A 19,079-nucleotide genomic window follows, 5' to 3' on the forward strand; every position below is an offset into this window, starting at 1 on the left:
ATATCCCGCTCCTTGATGCAATTAAGTAAGTTCCAAAGTATGCTAAATTTTTAAAAGAGCTTTGCACAACAAGGAAAAGGATTTCGAACGAGGAAGTGGTACGGGTAAGTGAGAATCTTTCAGCGGTTTTACAAAGGAAATTGCCCCTTAAATGCAAACATCCAGGTTGTTTCACAATCCCTTGTGTTATTGGCAATACTAAGTTTGAACATACCATGTTAGATTTAGGTGCTTCCATTAATGTCATGCCATACTCTATTTATGCATCTATGAATCTAGGAGAGCTTAAAAATAATGGTGTTATTATTCAATTAGCCGATCATTCTAATGCATATCCAAAAGGAGTTTTGGAAGATGTTTTGGTGCAGGTTAACCACTTGATATTTCTAGTAGATTTTTCTGTGCTTGATATGGAAGATTCAACCTATTCCATACCATTACCGATCCTACTTTAGAGACCTTTCATGAAAATAGCTTGCACCAAGATAGATGTGTTCAAGGGGACGTTAACAATGGAATTTGATGGCGATATTATTGATTTTAACATTTATGAAGCTATAAGGTATCCTAAAGATGATCATTCTTGTTTTTCTATTGAGATATTCGATTCATTGGCGCACGACTACCTTGACGGCCTAAATGGGGTCAATCTTGGACCAACGTAAATCTAACCATGAATCACATAAACGCACAAGAGCACAAAGATATATCGTGGTTCACCCAAGTTGGGCTATGTCCACACTCGTGTCGATTCCGTTATATTATGTAAATGAAGGTTACAATATACATGGAGACTATAGAGGCAATGTTTGCTCTCTTTGCTCTCCTCTGCTCTCTGTGCTATATGTACTCTATCATCTACTATTTGTATGTCATCTTCCTCCTCCTCAAGTGAGGATGAAGGCTTCTTTTTATAGAATAAGTGTTTCCTTCACCTCTTACATACATCATGGGCTAGGTCCTAAGGCCCAAATACTAAGGCCCAATATATGGAATTTGATGGCAATATTATTAATTTTAATATTTCTAAAGCTATAAGGTATCTTAAAGACGATCCTTCTTGTTTTTCTATTGATATATTCGATTCATTGGCGCAAAACTACCTTGACGACCTAAATGGCGATACCCTTGAAACAACCATTACAAGAAGAATATAACTCAAAGACCAAGGGGCAGAAGCTATGCACACCCACGATATGCATAAAGATCCCCTAGCTGTGCCCAATTGTGGAGAAGTGGACGAGATGGTGGCTGCCCTCGAGTCCTTGCTACATCATATTGGTAATTCTCCAATCCTAATTCCAATTCCCGTTTCTACTAACAAGTTGTTACCCTCAGTGATTTAGGTACCCTTCCTCGAGCTTAAACCATTACCCAATCATTTGAAGTGTGTCTTCTTGGGAGATAAAGAGACTTTACCCGTCATAGTCTTTTCATCATTCACAGCGTTGGAGGAGGAAAAACTAGTTCGGGTGTTGAAGGAGTACAAAACATCCATTGGATGGACCTTGGCCAATATCAAATAAATTAGTCTTACAACATGTGTGCATCGCATACTTCTAGAGAAGGGGGCTAACCAACTCGAGAGGCTCAACGTCGACTAAACCCCCCAATGATGGAAGTTGTGAAAAAAGAGATTATCAAGCTCCTTGATTATGGAGTGACTTATCCAATTTCGGATAGTCGTTGGGTCACATCAGTTCAAGTTGTTCCAAAGAAATCTGGAGTTACCGTGGTGAAGAATGCAGAGAATGAACTTGTGCCTACTCGTATCCAAACAGGTTGGAAAGTTTGCATTGACTATAGGAAGCTTAACACCACCACAAGGAAAAATCACTTCCTTTTACCATTCATTGATCAAATGCTTGAAAGGTTAGGCGGTCATTCTTTTTATTGTTTTCTTGATGGTTATTCGGGATATAATCAGATTGTTATAACTCTAGATGATCAAGAAAAAACTACTTTTACTTGTCCATTTGGTACTTTTGCTTATCGTCGAATACCATTCGGTTTATGTAATGCACCAGCCACCTTTCAAAGATGCATGGTAACTATCTTTTCAGATTTTGTTCAGAAGATTATTGAAGTTTTCATGGATGATTTTAGTGTATTTAGTGATTCGTTTGATGATTGTTTAGCTAATCTCGCGTTGATCTTAAAACAATGCATTGAAACCAACCTTGTTTTAAATTGGGGAAAATGTCACTTTATGGTAAAACAAGGCATAGGTTTAGGTCACATAGTTTCGGCCAAGGGAATTGAGGTTGATAAATCAAAAATAGATCTTGTATGCTACTTACCCTCAGAGAGGTTTGTTCTTTTCTTGGACATGCAGGATTTTATAGATGTTTCATCAAGGATTTCTCGAAGATCTCCACACCCCTATGCCAACTTCTCTAAAAGGATGTGCCATTTGTGTTCAATGAGGAATGTGAGAAGGCCTTCAAACACCTCAAGGAGATGCTCACTTTGGCCCTTATAATAGTTCCACCAGATTGGAGTCTTCCTTTTAAGCTCATGTGCGATACCTCAGATTATGCAATTGGAGCTATTTTAGGCCAAAGGAAAAACAAACAGCCACATGTCATCTATTATGCATCCCGAACCTTGAATGATGCTCAATTGAACTACTCCACCACTGAAAAAGAATTCCTTGCTGTTGTGTTTGCTTGATATAAGTTTCGTTCTTATTTACTTGGAACTAAAGTTATGATTTATTCTGATCATGCAGCTTTAAAGTATTTACTCACGAAGAAGAAAGCCAAACTAAGGCTTATTCGTTGGATGCTTCTTCTCAAAGAGTTCGATATCGAAATCCAGGACAAGAAAGGAACTGAAAACGTGGTGGCTGACCACTTGAGCCATTTGGTACATGATGAGGAGCCATTACCCATCCTAGAAGCATTCCCAGATGAGCAGCTGCTTTCCATAGAGGTAAGTGAGCCATGGTATACTGATTTAGTGAATTATTTAGTGTCTAAACAAGTTCCAAGCACCCTAAATAAGCACCAATGTGATAAACTTAAAAAGGATTCATGGTTTTATGTGTGGGATGACCCATACTTGTGGAAATATTGCCCTTATCAGATTCTTCGTAGGTGTGTGCATGAATTCGAGTTTAATTCAATTTTAACTTTTTGTCACACTTATGCATGTATGGGTCATTTTGGCACTCAAAGAACATCACTTAAGGTTTTAGAATGTGGATTTTATTAGCCTACTATATTTAAGGATGATAGAACTTTTTGTATGACATGTGATCGTTGTCAAAGAATGGGCAATATAGGTGCAAAAGATCAAATGCTGCAAACCCCTATCTTTTGTGTCGAAATTTTTGATGTTTGGGGTATTGATTTCATGAGTCCTTTTCCTTCATCTTATGGTTTCAATTATATTTTACTTGCGATTGATTATGTATCGAAATGGGTGGAAGCAAAAGCCACCTGTACTAATGATTCCAAAGTGGTTGCAGATTTTATCAAAACTAACATCTTTTCCAGATTTGGGATGCCAAGAGCACTCATAAGTGATGGGGGTTCCCATTTTTGCAATCAAACCATCGAGGCACTGTTTAAGAAGTATAATGTCACACATAAGGTTTCGACACCTTATCATCCTCAAACAAGTGGGCAAGTCGAGGTTTCTAATCAAGAAATCAAGCAGATTTGCAGAAAACTGTTGGGCCAACTCGAAAAGATTGGACCTTGCGTTTAAATGATGCATTGTGGGCATATCGTACAACCTACAAAACACCAACTAAGATGTCTCTATTTTGGCTCATCTATGGGAAACCATGCCATCTCCTTGTGGAATTGGAGCACAAAACACATTCGGTAGTCAAGACCTTCAACATGGACATTGATGCTGCTGGAATTCATAGGAAGCTTCAATTGAATGAGCTTGAGGAGATTTGGAACAATGAGAGAACGTTCATATTTACAAGGAGAGAACGAAGGCATTCCACGACAAGATGATTCATAGTAAGACATTCATTATAGGGTAGAAAGTGTTGCTTTTCAACTCCCACCTTCGATTGTTTCTAGGTAAGTTGTGTTCTAAATGGGTTGGTCATTTTGTTGTTACTAAAGTCTTTCCTTACGGTGCAGTCCAAATTCAAAGTTTAAAGACAAGACATGAATTCAAAGTGAATGGAAACCGTTTGAAGCCTTACTATGAGTATTTTGAAGAGCATGTTGTGGAGGAAATACCCCTCCATGACGTGGACCCTAATGGAGCTTAAAAAGATGTATCGTCTGGCTAGAAGCCGTTAAAGCAAGTGCTTCTTGGGAGGCAACCCAAGCGTTCAAATAAAGATGACCTAGGAATCTCCAGCTCCAAAACTAGATTTGTGTTCCTTAACCTAACTCTTTATTGCTTTTACTTTGCCATAATTGTCATGTTTGTTGGTTGTGTTGTTTGATTGTTTTTGTGTGAGTCTATGTGTGAAACATTGAGGACAATGTTTGGTTTAAGTGTGAGGGGGAAAATAGATGCTTTTCATGACTTATTTTCGAATTTTATCACCTATCATTTCTAAAAGAACAACTCACTATTTTTAAGTGCTTTTATTGTGTTTTAAAGTGTTTTAATGTATCCTATAATAGAAAATACGAAAATTTGAAAAAAAAAATATTCGAAAAAGTTTTGAAAAAACCCAAAAAGAGTCGTTTTTTATGTTTGTTTGTGTCTTAGGGTACCTTCCAACACAATGATGAGGATTTGGTTTTTAATTGCATGACTATTAAAGAAAGTTACAAACATGGATGGAAGTTTGATTTACTCTTTGGTTTATGCTTAGTTGTAGTTGTTGTTAACAAATTCACATGTAATCCCAAAAGGAAAAAAAATCAGTTTTTGTAACATGCTTGAAGGAAGGAACTCAAGCTAATGCTACAACCCTGAGAGACTTAAGCCTATACTTTATTTGGAGAGTTGTTAATCTGTGATATTCTAGTTTTATAAAGTTGTTGCATGATCTCATTATTTCTTTGCTTAGTTAATACTTAAAATGCGTTTCCATCATTATAGTTCCAAATACTAGAACTCATGCCCGTTTCATTCAAAGCATAAAATTGAGTGCATAACATAAAACAAGATGAAGTTGCTTGGTTAAATCCAAAGCCAAATAGCCCTACCCTTTGCATATGTAATGTAGGTTTAACCCCGTTGAGCCTTAGTTAGCCTATTTTCTTTGTTAGCCACATTATCCTTACCTGGCCTAGAATAGGACTATCCATACCCTTGTTTTTAAAGGGTAGTGGAGAATGTGTTAGAGGGAATTCCTTTTGATCTACAATTTGCACAAAAACAAGTGTGGGGGAAGGTATTTCCTTGAAAATCTAGAAGATTGTATGTTTGGTGTGCCAAAGAGAAAGGGCACGAAGAAAAAAAAAGGTGAAAAAAGAAAGAAAAAGAAGAAAGAGTTGAGAAAAGAAAGGAAAAGAGTTGAGAAATAAGTGAGAATGAACTCACAAGTATTGGTTGTTGAAGAAAGGGTCCAAAAGTTTAAATATGGCCCTAAGTGTTGTGTGAATCTCCCATGGGTGTTTAAAGTTGATTTCTACATTTAAAAATGAATTTTAAGTGTTTATTTCATTACTTTGCTTACTAATGCTTTAAGAACATTTGTTTATCCGTACCCTTCTTTGTTAGCCAATACCTTAGTCCTGTTACAACCCTTAGAGTTCTATCTTGATTATTATGTGTTTCAATATGTGGTGTTTAAAATTGGTATGAGCATATAGTATCCCTGGTTCTCGCGTCTAAGTAGTGACATTCTATTCATGAGATCATATACATATTAATAGTTCCAGAAAGTGTCTTCTTTGATTATACATATGTGAGTATTAGTCTACATGTTTACATCAATCGTTTCACATATACCTAGTGTAGAGAAGTCAGAAAATCTATGTGAAAATAGAGAGTATATCCGGTGAGGAATTGAGTGAATTCTCTAAGGCATGCTACTACATTCAAAATGTTATTTTAATTGATTAAATGTGAGCAAGTGAGTGGTGACTGCGGTTAAGTGTAAGTTCGAGAGTAGGGATAGCTAAAATCTATGTGAGTAGTGATTTTTAACATGTCATGTTTCATTGGAAATCCCTGAGGCAATTGTTGGAAGGTTTAGGTTGTGTTTTGTTTTCTTTGTTTTGCTCGGGGACTAGCGAAAGCTAACTGTGGGGGAATTTGATAGGAGCATATTTATGCTACTTAGTTAGCTTGTTTTCTTGCATTCACATAGCTAATTTCTACTTACTAGAGTGTTTTAAGCTATTTTCGTGTGTTTTCAAGTTCAAATGACAAAGTTGGCGAGAAAGTGCAATTTGGAGCATTTTAGAGCAGTTTTGGGCTTGGAATGGATAACACAATCATGGAGCAAGGTGGATGGATGTTTTTGAAGATCAAAAGAGTATAGTAATGTGCTCAAGAGTTGAAGAAATTAAATCAAGACATTGAAGATAAGGAATCAGCTAAGAAGAAGGAAATATTATCCAAATTAACTTATCTTATCCAAATATTATCCAAACCTTATCCAACTTTATCTTATCTTATCCTAACCTAATTTTATTCCACCTTAATTCCAGCTGCAAATAGGACTTAATTTCATATTAATTCACCTAATTATTAGGTTTCTAGAAGCCCTATCCCTATCCCTAAAACTATGGCGCATGTATCCCTTCTAGAAGTCATGTTTCATGCCGCAAGGATCATTCCTTGTCCTCCCTGGAATCTGATTGAGATTGTCCTATTTCCTTGTTAATTTGGAGTCCTAATTCCCCTCTTTCTCAGCCTTCGCTGTGCACTCCATTCTACGTATAAATACATAGTGCCGCACCTAACATTCATCACCCATCTCTCACCACAAGTCACACCACACATTCATCATACACAAAAATCTCTCATTGTGTCGAAGCTTTGCAAGGAGAAAAGAGAGGAGACCCTTGGAGCCATGCCCTGCCATTTAAGCTTGGAGTGATGGAACATTTCTAGGTCTATTCTATCTTTTGTTTTCAATGTTTAATTAAATTTATGTTTGTTTAAGTGCAAACATGAGAAGCTAAACTCGTTTTAGTTTTGAGTCATTCTAGTTTGTTTTAAGTCATTAGAGTCTAGTTTTCTGTTTTTGAGTCTAGTTAAGTGTAATTGAGTCTAATTTGAGTAGATTAGTAGCCCTTCTAATCCCCTGCCTAGGATGATCCCTACTTACACATATTACAATTATAAGGTTTAATTTGCGTGTTAGAAAATATCACATCAATGATGTATGGTGTAGAAATGAGATAATCGTCGACAATGCATTAACATATGCAGTAGCTACTAAAATCATGTTGAGTGATGACATTGAACCCTGTTTCTTTGATGAATGTTGACATAGAGCTGATTGGTCAAACTGGAAACAAGCAATCCAAATTGAACTCGATTCACTTGTGAAACATAAGGTGTTTGGACCTGTAACTCGTTGGCTACAAGTGGGTTTTTGTTTGGCAGCGTAATGAGAATAACAAAATTATGCGTTACAAAGCTCGCTTGCTGCTCAAGGCTTCTCACAACGCCCCAACATTGACTATGATGAAACTTATTCACCCTTCATGGATGTGATTACTTTTCACTACCTTATCAGTTTAGTAGTATCCGAAAAACATTGTATGTAGCTGTTGGACATAGTAACTACGTATCTCTGTGGGGATCTTAATAAGAAAATTTATATGAAAGTTATCAAATGACTTACATTGAATAGATCAAATATTTCCAAACCCTAGAACACGCTCTCAATTTGGCCGAGACATTCACTCAACAGTTTGAAGCAAACTGGAAGAATGTGGTATAACCGTCCAAGTGAGTATTTGACTAGTCAAGGATATGTGAACAACGAACTATGCCCTTATGTGTTCATTAATAAGTCATATTCAGTTTTGCGATAGTTGCAATATATGTCGATGACATAAACCTTATCGAAACTCATGTAGAGCTCGTGAGAACTGCCTCGCACCTAAAGTTAGAATTTGAGATGAAAGATCTAGGAAAGACTTGATACTATCTCAGTCTCAGGTTAGAGCACCGTTTGGATGGAATCTTAATACATAAATCGAAATACACCTATAAGGTGTTGCACCACTTTAACGCGGATAAATGAAGCCTTCGAGTACTCATGGTCGTTCAATCGCTAGATGCAAAACAAGATCCCTTCATTCCGAAGAAGATGAAAAGATTTTGGAGCCTAAAATTCCTTATTTAAGTATGAAATGCGCTATATTGTACTTAGCTCAATGCACTAGACCCGACATCTCCTTCGCTATTAATCTTTTGGCAAGATACAGTAACGCACCAACATGCAGATACTAGATTGTTGTTAAAGACATCTTCCGTTACCTTAAGGGTACTACAGATTTGGGCTTGTTCTATCCCTATGGATCCTCGAGTGATGTTGCAGCGGCCGTATACTTATCTGATCTGTACAAGCCGTGTTCTAAAACGGGTTATGTCTTTACCATTGAAGGCACCGCAATCTTTTAGAGGTTAACTAAACAGACCTTAGTTGCCACTTCGTCAAACCATGCTGAAATTCTTGCCTTACACGAAGCAACTCGGGAATGTTTTTGGTTGAGAGCAGTTATGGGTGATATTCAAAGCTTCTGCGATCTTTACCCAGTCATGGATGTCTCGATGAGGATCTATGAAGACAAAGCAGCATGCATCGAACAACTTAAGAAGGGTTACATCAAATTAGACAACATCAATCACATTGTGCCAAAGTTCTACTTCTCACATCAACAACAAAAGCATCAGAAGATTGAAGTCATGCAAATCCGTTCACAATACAATCTAGTCGACCAATTCACCAAATCACTACCAAAGTCGACGTTTCAGAAGCTTGTTCATGGAATTGGTATTTGTAAACTTTCAGAGTTGTAACATTGCTAGTTCTCTTTCGAAAGTGTGTCAAACTTAGGGGAAATATCTTAAAGTATACTTGCTTGATCTTAATGTACTCTTTTTCCCTACAATTAGGAGCATTTTTCCCACTGGGTTTTTGCTACCTAACTAGGTTTTAACGAGGCACCCACCTTGGGTTGATCATATCCCTGATGACATCCCATAGATGTTTCATTTGACTTTGCATTACTCACGCATTCTTCCTTTGACTTACTTCCTTATGGTTTTTTTTTTAATGAGACTTACTTCCTTATGCAAGTTCCTACCTTATTGAGAATAGCGTTGTTCCCAGAATCAATGTCGACGAGTCGACTTCCTCAAGTTCTACATGATGCCGAATCTACCTCGAGTATTTACACACTCAAGGGGGAGTGTTGTAAACTTTCCTAGTTAAAGTGTGATTGTGTAAATCCTAAATTAGATTTGATTCTAGTTATTCTTTCTGATATGCACATGTATTTCTTCGGGATGAAGGATTTCTTCTCCCTTTTATTATTATAAATAAAGGCACTACGTACGGAGGAATAATACACACACATTCCCCTACATTCTTACCAACACATCTCTCTTTACAATCTCTCCTTGCTGCCAGCCCCCTTCCCTTTGTTAGATAAAATAGGCTACAACAATAATTAGGTTTCTCCTACTCCCCATGCTTTTTACCCTATTTGCCAAAGTTGCTTGCTTTCCCATGAAAAGAAACCAGGAGGATCCTGGAGATCTTCCAATCACAACTGTTCATCGTATAACGTGCGGTGAGAAATTACTGTAATTTTTTTATTTAAAATTGAATATAAACAGTACCTGACAAAAACTGACCGCATGATTTACGATGAACGGATGTGATTGGAGGATTTCCGGATCCTATCTCGAAAAGAAAAACTACGAATCACCATCAAATTATTTTCTAGTGGAATTCAACATTGGGTAAGTTCCTCACCTGCTCATTTAACTTCTTTCTTGATTCAATTGTTAGGCTCATAATTTCTTTGGTCCTTGAATTTCTCTGTTAGCGTTAAAGATTTTGGGAATAGGCCAAGTTTCATGGTTCTTGTATTTGTAACTAATAAAAAGGGCTCACTGAAAATATTAATTATTACATTAAAAAGATTTCAATTCCTTTAAGAATCTGAGGTCACAACTTGAATTGGTATCCATACCTATTTTTTTATTGGGTACATGTTTTCAACAAAAATGATATTATTAGTTCTCTTTCTATTGCTTTTTTGTATGCATGTTTTATTTGTGTTAAAATAGCAAGAAAGTTGTTTGAAGGAGGTTGTTGTACTAGTTGTTGAAGTCTAATTTTCTATACTTACTATCATCTTAACTTTATATCAATGTAAATGTGTTTTAGTCCGACTTCTCTTTTCTTTCATTTAGTCCAACATCCTTGTGTGCCAATTTTGGTCAACTTAGGTTGGCTATCTTTTTTTCTAAAAACAAATTTGCATATATAGTTAGTGTGAGAGAATATTAATACTAATTGGTAATATTTGAGATTGTGACACTTATAATCCATAAACTAATTAGCTGTTTCGAAGATAAACTTTGATGACTCAATAAAGAATAGTATTGTTGTTGGGAGGCCCTATTTTTGCTGGTGCTAGAAATTTGAAAGAGGTTTATGTACTAGTTGTTGAAGTTATGGCCTTAACAATTGCACTCAAATTGATGAATATGAGAAGATACAAATTTTTGTGTTTCTAGAGGGCTCCAAATTAGTCTTTGACTGCTTTGGTGGTAAGTGCTCTACATCTTGGAGACTGAAGATAATTGCTAACATTAACTCTCTTGTAAGGCGTTTCAACACAATTTCTTAGAAACTTGTGCTTATGGTGGCGAACTTCTTAGCTGATGCCATTGCGGATTTAGGGGCACACTTCGGATGCAACTATTTTTGGGACCGCACTATCCCTTCTTTAGCTAGAAATGCTCTTTTTGTTTGTTTGTTGTTTTAGAGAATTTTCTTTATATGGATAAGAGTCACCAATCAATCATGAGTATATATTTGCAAGAATAAAATGAAATATACATATACAAAATTATAGGCTAATAAACAAGTAACGTATAAATATGCATATTGACATAATTCTAATAAACAAGTCTAATATTTAAAAAACAAAATGAAGATCGAGGCTTGCATACCGCATTATCCTTGAAACAAAATTTCGTCCCAACACTGTGCTTGGAGTTCGATGGACATCTATTTCATGAGGATTCAACATTCTAAGCCAAGATTCTAGCACATGAAGACTTGGTTTCTAGTGAATAGCTTTGTGGTTTCTCAAAATGATAGGATTTGGTAAATTTGTAGGAAGAATGCTTTTTGTGTTTTCATTGATAGGAAGATGCATGTATATACAATAATCATATCCCTGTTCGCAATAGATATGAATTTGAGAGGCAACTATTAAACAGAAAGGGTGTGCGGCTTCATCATTTTCTCTAATCTTTTGAAATGTTCTCAGACTTCACCAGAAAGGATAATTTTGTTGGAATAAAAAATGAATTAAATCCAAGTTAATATAATAAATTACAAATTAATTTAATAATTCTATTATTGAGTTCAAAATGATAGCCGGAGGCCTATCTTTACAATTAATATATTTTAATTATCATATGCCAAAATCCAACTCAAGGATGAAGTCCAATTTTGCTCTCCATAGTCCATCTTTCCAATCACTAAGTAAGAAGGACAATGTTTTATGAAGTGTGAAAAACTTTTGGTGGTGAGCAATTTAGGACAATAGGATAGAATGACAATTCTACTAGAAAAACTCCAACATTATTTCATATCAACAAAAAAATTATTGGATAAGGTATTGAATGACCAATTCCAACAAATTTCACTTCAACAAGATTTAGAGCCTTGAATGCTCCTCAACATGAAGGATGTCGCGCAACAAGTCTTAGTTACTACTTGGACAAGAATAGTCTAAGGACAGTGATGTTCTACTGTAAATTTATCAAGGTACGACTTTAATTGCTTCACGAAATAGACCAATCTCTTTTCAAATATTGTCCCTAATTACGACTCCATTAGTTGTCAATAGATCCATTTGAAGAAGTTCATAATTCGAAGAAATTGCAACCACATAACTTCATTATTCATTATAGAGGACATAATTATGAGAGGAGTAGGAAATTTAGTTCTTGAAATCAATGCGGACTTAAAATAAAAATCATCAGTAATTCGAAACCAGTACTTGATGGAGTTCTCAGCATTACTAATAAGATATACTTCAACCATCTTAGTATCGCAAATAAATTCTATCATGTGTTAGATTTTGGTGGAATCCAAATCAAGTTTGGGCCAATAACGTTTGTTGATGCACAAAATCGGGTCGATCTTAGACCAACGTAAATCCGACTGTGAATCACACAAATGCACAACAACACAAAGATATATCGTGGTTCACCCATGTTGGGCTACGTCCACACTCGTGTCGATTCCGTTATATTATGTAAATGAAGGTTACAATATACATGGAGGCTATAGAGGCAATGTTTGCTTTCTTTGCTCTCCTCTGCTATGTGTGCTATTTATGCTCTATCCTCTACTATTTGTATGTCATCTTCCTCCTCCTCAAGTGAGGGTTAAGGCTCCCTTTTATAGAATAAGGGTTTCCTTCACCCCTTACATACATCATGGGCTAGGTCCTAAGGCCCAAATTCTAAGGCCCAATATATTGAATTTGATGGCGATATTATTGATTTTAACATTTCTAAAGCTATAAGGTATCCTAAAGACGATCATTCTTGTTTTTCTATTGATATATTTGATTCATTGGCGCAGAACTACCTTGACAGCCTAAAACGGTATGCCCTTGAAACAACCATTACAAGAGGAATATGACTCAAAGACCAAGGGGCAGAAGCTATGCACACCCACGACATGCATAAAGATCCCCTAGCCGTGCCCAATTGTGAAGAAATGGACGAGATGGTGGCTGCCCTCGAGTCCTTGCCAGAGCACATTGGTAAGTCTCCAATCCCAATTCCAATTCCAGTTTCTACTAACAAGTTGTTACCCTCAGTGATTTAAACACCCTCCCTCAAGCTTAAGCCATTACCAAATCATTTGAAGTATGTCTTCTTGGGAGATAAAGAGACTTTACCCATCATAGTTTCTTCATCACTCACGATATTGGAGGAGGAAAAACTAGTTCGGGTGTTGAAAGAGTACAAAACAGCCGTTGGATGGACCTTGGCCGATATCAAAGGAACTAGTCCTACAACATACATGCATCGCATACTTCCAGATGAGGGGGCTAAACCAACTCGAAAGGCTCAACGTGAACTTAAGCTTCCAATGATGGAAGTTGTGAAAAAAGAGATTATCAAGCTCCTTGATTGTGGAGTGATTTATCCAATTTCGGATAGTCTTTGGGTCTCACCAGTTCAAGTTGTTCTAAAGAAATTTGGAGTCATCGCGGTGAAGAATGTAGAGAATGAACTTGTGCTTACTCGTATCCAAGCAAGTTAGAGATTTTGCATTGACTATAGGAAGCTCAACGCCACCACAAGGAAAGATCATTTCCCTTTGTCATTCATTGATCAAATGCTTGAAAGGTTGGGCTGTCATTCTTTTTATTGTTTTCTTGATGGTTATTCGAGATATAATCAGATGGTTATAGCTCTAGATGATCAAGAAAATACTACTTTTACTTGTCCATTTGGTACTTTTGTTTATCATCAAATGCCATTCGGTTTATGTAATGCACCAGCCACATTTCAAAGATGCATGGTAAGTATCTTTTCAGATTTTTTTGAGAAGATTATCAAAGTTTTCATGGATGATTTTAGCGTATATGGTGATTTGTTTGATGATTGTTTAGCTAATCTCACGTTGATCTTGGAATGATGCATTGAAACTAACCTTGTTTTAAATTGGGAAAAATGTCTTTATGGTAAACAAGGCATAGTTTTAGGTCACATAGTTTCGGCCAAGGGAATTGAGGTTGATAAATCGAAAATAGATCTTGCACGCTACTTACCATCTCCCACTTCCGTGAGAGAGGTTTATTCTTTTCTTGCACATGCAGGATTCTATAGACGTTTCATCAAGGATGTTTCGAAGATCTCCATACCCCTATGCCGACTTCTCCAAAAAGATGTGCCTTTTGTGTTCAATGAGGAATATGAGAAGGCCTTCAAACACCTCAAGGAGATGCTCACTTCGGCCCTCAACATAGTTCCACCAGATTGGAGTCTTCCTTTTGAGCTCATGTGCGATGCCTCAGATTATGCAATTGGAGCTGTTTTAGGTCAAAGGAAGAACAAGGAGCCACACGTTATCTATTATGTATCCCGGACCTTGAATGATGCTCAATTGAACTTCTCCACCACTGAAAAATAACTTCTTGCTGTTGTGTTTGCTTTAGATAAGTTTCGTTCATATTTACTTAGAACTAAAGTTATCACTTATTCTGATCATGCAGCTTTGAAGTATTTACTCACAAAGAAGGTGGTCAAACCAAGGCTTATTCGTTGGATGCTTCTCCTCCAAAAGTTCGATATCGAAATCCGGGACAAGAAAGGAAGTGAAAACGTGTTGGCTGACCACTTGAGCCATTTGGTACACGATGATGAGCCATTACCCATCCTAGAAGCATTCCCAGATGAGCAGCTATTGTCCATAGAGGTAAGTGAGCCATGGTATGCCGATTTAGGGAATTATTTGGTGTCTAAACAAGTTCCAAGCACCCTAAACAAGCACCAACATGATAAACTTAAAAAGGATGCACAGTTTTATGTGTGGGATGACCCATACTTATGGAAATATTGCCCTGATCATATTCTTCGAAGATGTGTGCATGAATCCGAGTTTAATTCAATTTTAACATTTTGTCACAGTTATGCATGTGGGGGTCATTTTAGCACTCAAAGAACAACACTTAAGGTTTTAGAATATGGATTTTATTGGCCTACTATATTTAATGATGCTTGAACTTTTTGTATGACTTGTGATCGCTGTCAAAGAACGGGCAATATAGGTGCAAAAGATCAAATGCTGGAAACCCCTATCTTTTCTTCTGAAATTTTTGATGTTTAGGGTATTGATTTCATGGGTCCTTTTCCTTCATCTTATGGTTTCAATTATATTTTACTTGCGGTTGTTTATGTATCGAAATGGGTGGGAGCAAAAGCCACCCGTACTAATGATTCCAAAGTGGTTGCAGATTTTGTCAAAACTAACATCTTTTCCAGATTTGGGATGCTGAGAGAGCTCATAAGTGATGAGGGTTCCCATTTTTGCAATCAAACCATTGAGGCACTGCTTAAGAACTATAACGTCACGGATAAGGTTTCGACACCTTATTATCCTCAAACAAGTGGGCAAGCCGAGGTTTCTAATCGAGAGATCAAGCCGATTTTGGAGAAGACGTTGGGCCAACTCGAAAGGATTGAAGCTTGCGTTTAAATGATGCATTATGGGCATATCATATAGCGTACAAAACACCAATTGAGATGTCTACATTTTGGCTCATCTATGGGAAACCATGCCATCTCCCTGTGGAATTGGAGCACAAAGCACGTTGGGCAGTCAAGACTTTCAACATGGACATTGATGCCGCTGGAATTTATAGGAAGCTTCAATTGAATGAGCTTGAGGAGATTCGGAATGAGGATTATGAGAACATTCATATTTACAAGGAGAAAACGAAGGCATTCGACGACAATATGATTTGTAGTATGACATTCTATATAGGGCAGAAAGTGTTGCTTTCCAACTCCTGCCTTCGATTGTTTCCAGGTAAGTTGAGTTCTAAATGGGTTGGTCCTTTTGTTGTTATTAATGTCTTTCCTTATGGTGCAGTCCAAATTCAAAGTTTAAAGACATGACATCAATTCAAAGTGAATGGACACCATTTGAAGCCTTACTATGAGTATTTTGAGGAGCATATCGTGGAGGAAATACCCCTCCATGACGTTGACCCTAATAGAGCTTAAAAGGAGGTATCATCTGCCTAGAAGACATTAAAGCAAGCGCTTCTTGGGAGGCAACCCAAGCGTTCAAATAAAGAAGACCTAGGAGTCTCCGGCTCCAAAACCAAATTTGCATTCCTTAACCCTACTCTTTATTGCTTTTACTTTGCCATAATTCTCATGTTTGTTAGTTATGTTGTTTGATTGTTTTCGTGTGAGTCTATGTTTGAAACATTGAGGACAATGTTTGGTTTAAGAGTGAGGGGGTAAATAGATGTTTTTCATGACTTATTTTTGAATTTTATCACCTATCACTTCTAAAAGTTGTTACTCACTATTGTTAAGTGTTTTTATTGTGTTTTAAAGTGTTTTAATGTGTCCTATAATAGAAAATACAAAAATCTGAAAAAAAAAATATTCGAAAAAGTTTTGAAAAAACCCAAAAAGAGTCGTTTTTGATGTTTGTTTGTGTCTTAGGGTACCTTCCAACACAATGATGAGGATTTGGTTTTTAATTGCATGACTGTTAAAGAAAGTTACAAACATGGATGGGAGTTTGATTTGCTCTTTGGTTTATGCTTATTTTTAGTTGTCCTCTACGAATTCACATGTAATCACAAAAGGAAACAATCAATTTTTGTAACATGCTTGAAGGAAGGAACTCAAACTAACGCTACAACCCTGAGAGACTTGAGCCTATACTTTATTTGGAGAGTTATTAATCTATGATATTCTTGTTTTCGAAAGTCGTTGCATGATCTCATTATTTCTTTGCTTCGTTGCCACTTAGAATGCGTTTTCATCATTATAGTTGCAAATCCTAGAACTCATGCCCATTTAACCAAAAAGCCTTACCCTTTTCATATGTAATGTAGGTTTAACCCTGTTGAGCCTTAGTTAGCCTATTTTCTTTGTTAGCCACATTATCCTTACCTAGCCTAGAATAGGACTATCCATACCCTTGTTCTTAAAGGGTAATGGAGCATGACTTAGAGGGAATTCCTTTTGATCTACAATTTGCAGAAAAACAAGTGTGGGGGGAAGGTTTTTCGTTGGAAATCTAGAAGATTGTATGTTTGGTGTGCCAAAGAGAAAGGGCATGAAGAAAAAAAAAACGTGAAAAAAGAAAGAAAAAGAAGAAGAAGTTGAGAAAAGAAAGGAAAAAAGTTGAGAAATAAGTGAGAATGAACTCACAAGTATTGGTTGTTGAAGAAAGGGTCCAAAAGTTTGAATCTAGCCCTAAGTGTTGTGCGAATCTTCCATAGGTGTTCAAAGTTGATTTTTGCATTTAAAAGTGAATTTTAAGTGTTTATTTCATTACTTTGCTTATTATTGCTTTAAGAACATTTGTTTATCCTTACCTTTCTTTGTTAGCCAATACCTTAGCCCCGTTACAACCCTTAGACTTCTATCTTGATTGTTATGTGTTTCAATATGTGGAGTTTAAAATTGGTATGAGCATATGGTATCCCTGGTTCTCGCATCTAAGTAGTGGCATTCCATTCATAAGATCATATACATATTAATAGTTCCAAAAAATGCCTTCTTTGATTATACATATGTGAGTGTTAGTCTACATGTTTACATCAATCTTGTTACATATACCTAGTGTAGGGAGTGTAGTCAGAAAATCTGTGTGAAAATAAAGAGTATATCTAGTGAGGAATTGACTGAATTCTCTAAGGCATGTTACTACATTCCAAATGTTGTTTTAATTGATTAAATACGAGCTAGTGAGTGGTGACTGTGGTTAAGTGTATACTCGAGAGTAAGGATGGCTAAAATCTATGTGAGTAGTGATTTTTAACATGTCATGTTTCATTGGAAATCCCTGAGGCAATTGTTAGAAGGTTTAGGTTGTGTTTTGTTTTCTTTGTTTTGCTCGGGGACTAACGAAAGCTAAGTGTGGGGGAATTTGATAGGAGCATATTTATGCTACTTAGTTAGCTTGTTTTCTTGCATTTACATAGCTAATTTCTACTTCTTAGAGTGTTTTAAGCTATTTTCATGTGTTTTCAGGTTCAAATGACAAAGTTGGCAAGAAAGTGCAATTTGGAGCATTTTAGAGCAGTTTTGGGCTTGGAATGAATAGTACAATCATGGAGCAAGGTGGATGGACGTTTTTGAAGATCAAAAGAGGCTAAGAATGTGCTCAAGAGTTGAAGAAATTAAATCAAGAAATTAAATATAAGGAATCGGCTAAGAAGAAGGAAATATAATCCAAATTACCTTATCTTATCCAAACCTTATCCAATGTTATCTTATCTTATCCTAACCTAATCTTATTCCACCTTAATTCTAGCTACAATGAGGACTTAATTTCAAATTAATTCACCTAAATATCAGGTTTCTAGAAACCCTATCCCTATCCCTAAAAGTATGTCGCATGTATCCCTTCTAGAAGTCATGTTTCCTGCTGCAAGGATCATTCCTTGTCCTCTTTAGAATCTAATTGAGAGTGTCCTATTTCCTTGTTGATTTGGAGTCCTAATTCCCGTCTTTTTCAACCTTTGTCATGCCCTCCATTCTCCCTATAAATACATAGTGTCGCACCTATCATTCATCACCCATCTCTCACCACAATTCACACCACACATTCATCATACACAAAAATCTCTCATTGTGTCATAGCTTTGCAAGGAGGAATGAGAGGAGAACCTTGAAGCCGTGCCCTGCCATTCAAGTTTGGAGTGCTGGAACATTTCTAGGTGTATTCTATCTTTTATTTTCAATGTTTAATTTAATTTATCATTGTTTAAGTGCAAACATGAGGAGCTAAACTCGATTTAGCTAGAGGTGGATTCAAAGCCATGAACATATATGGATACGAATTGATTTCCTCCAGTTTTTGTTTCGTAAAACATCAATGCGATTCACTTATCTGTTTGATTGATAACTTATTCTTGTATGTTGATTAATGATGCATACTTAGTTTGCATGCATGAATTTGATGCTAAAATATAAGGGAATTTCACCTAATAGTTATGAACTTATATTTTCAAGTAGTGGAGGTTGCTAGTCACAATCATGTTAAGTAAATCCATGGCAGAAGTATCATGCAATTCATAGTTACGAATGTCATGTCAATGCTTATGATTTTCATAAAACTTAATGATCTTTGATATGTATCTCTATCATGTAGTTCATATAGGGAACTTGATAAGAATAATTTGATTGCGTCGCTGAGTCCAATTCAATGAAATTAGGAA

General features: G+C 36.4%; 1 protein-coding gene across 1 annotated transcript; it reads left to right on the forward strand.

Annotated features, from left to right (window-relative positions):
• The first annotated feature begins 1,615 nt into the window (after positions 1-1,615).
• On the forward strand, positions 1,616-15,364 carry LOC137747959 (uncharacterized). The gene is made up of 6 exons (XM_068488080.1): positions 1,616-1,781; positions 2,732-2,934; positions 13,028-13,421; positions 13,986-14,233; positions 14,390-14,584; positions 14,996-15,364. Exons 1-6 carry the CDS (start codon positions 1,616-1,618, stop codon positions 15,362-15,364), a joined length of 1,575 nt encoding a protein of 524 aa, XP_068344181.1.
• The last annotated feature ends 3,715 nt before the right edge of the window (positions 15,365-19,079 follow it).

The sequence above is a fragment of the Pyrus communis genome, chromosome 10, assembly GCF_963583255.1.
Source record: "Pyrus communis chromosome 10, drPyrComm1.1, whole genome shotgun sequence".
Classification (NCBI taxonomy): domain Eukaryota; kingdom Viridiplantae; phylum Streptophyta; class Magnoliopsida; order Rosales; family Rosaceae; genus Pyrus; species Pyrus communis.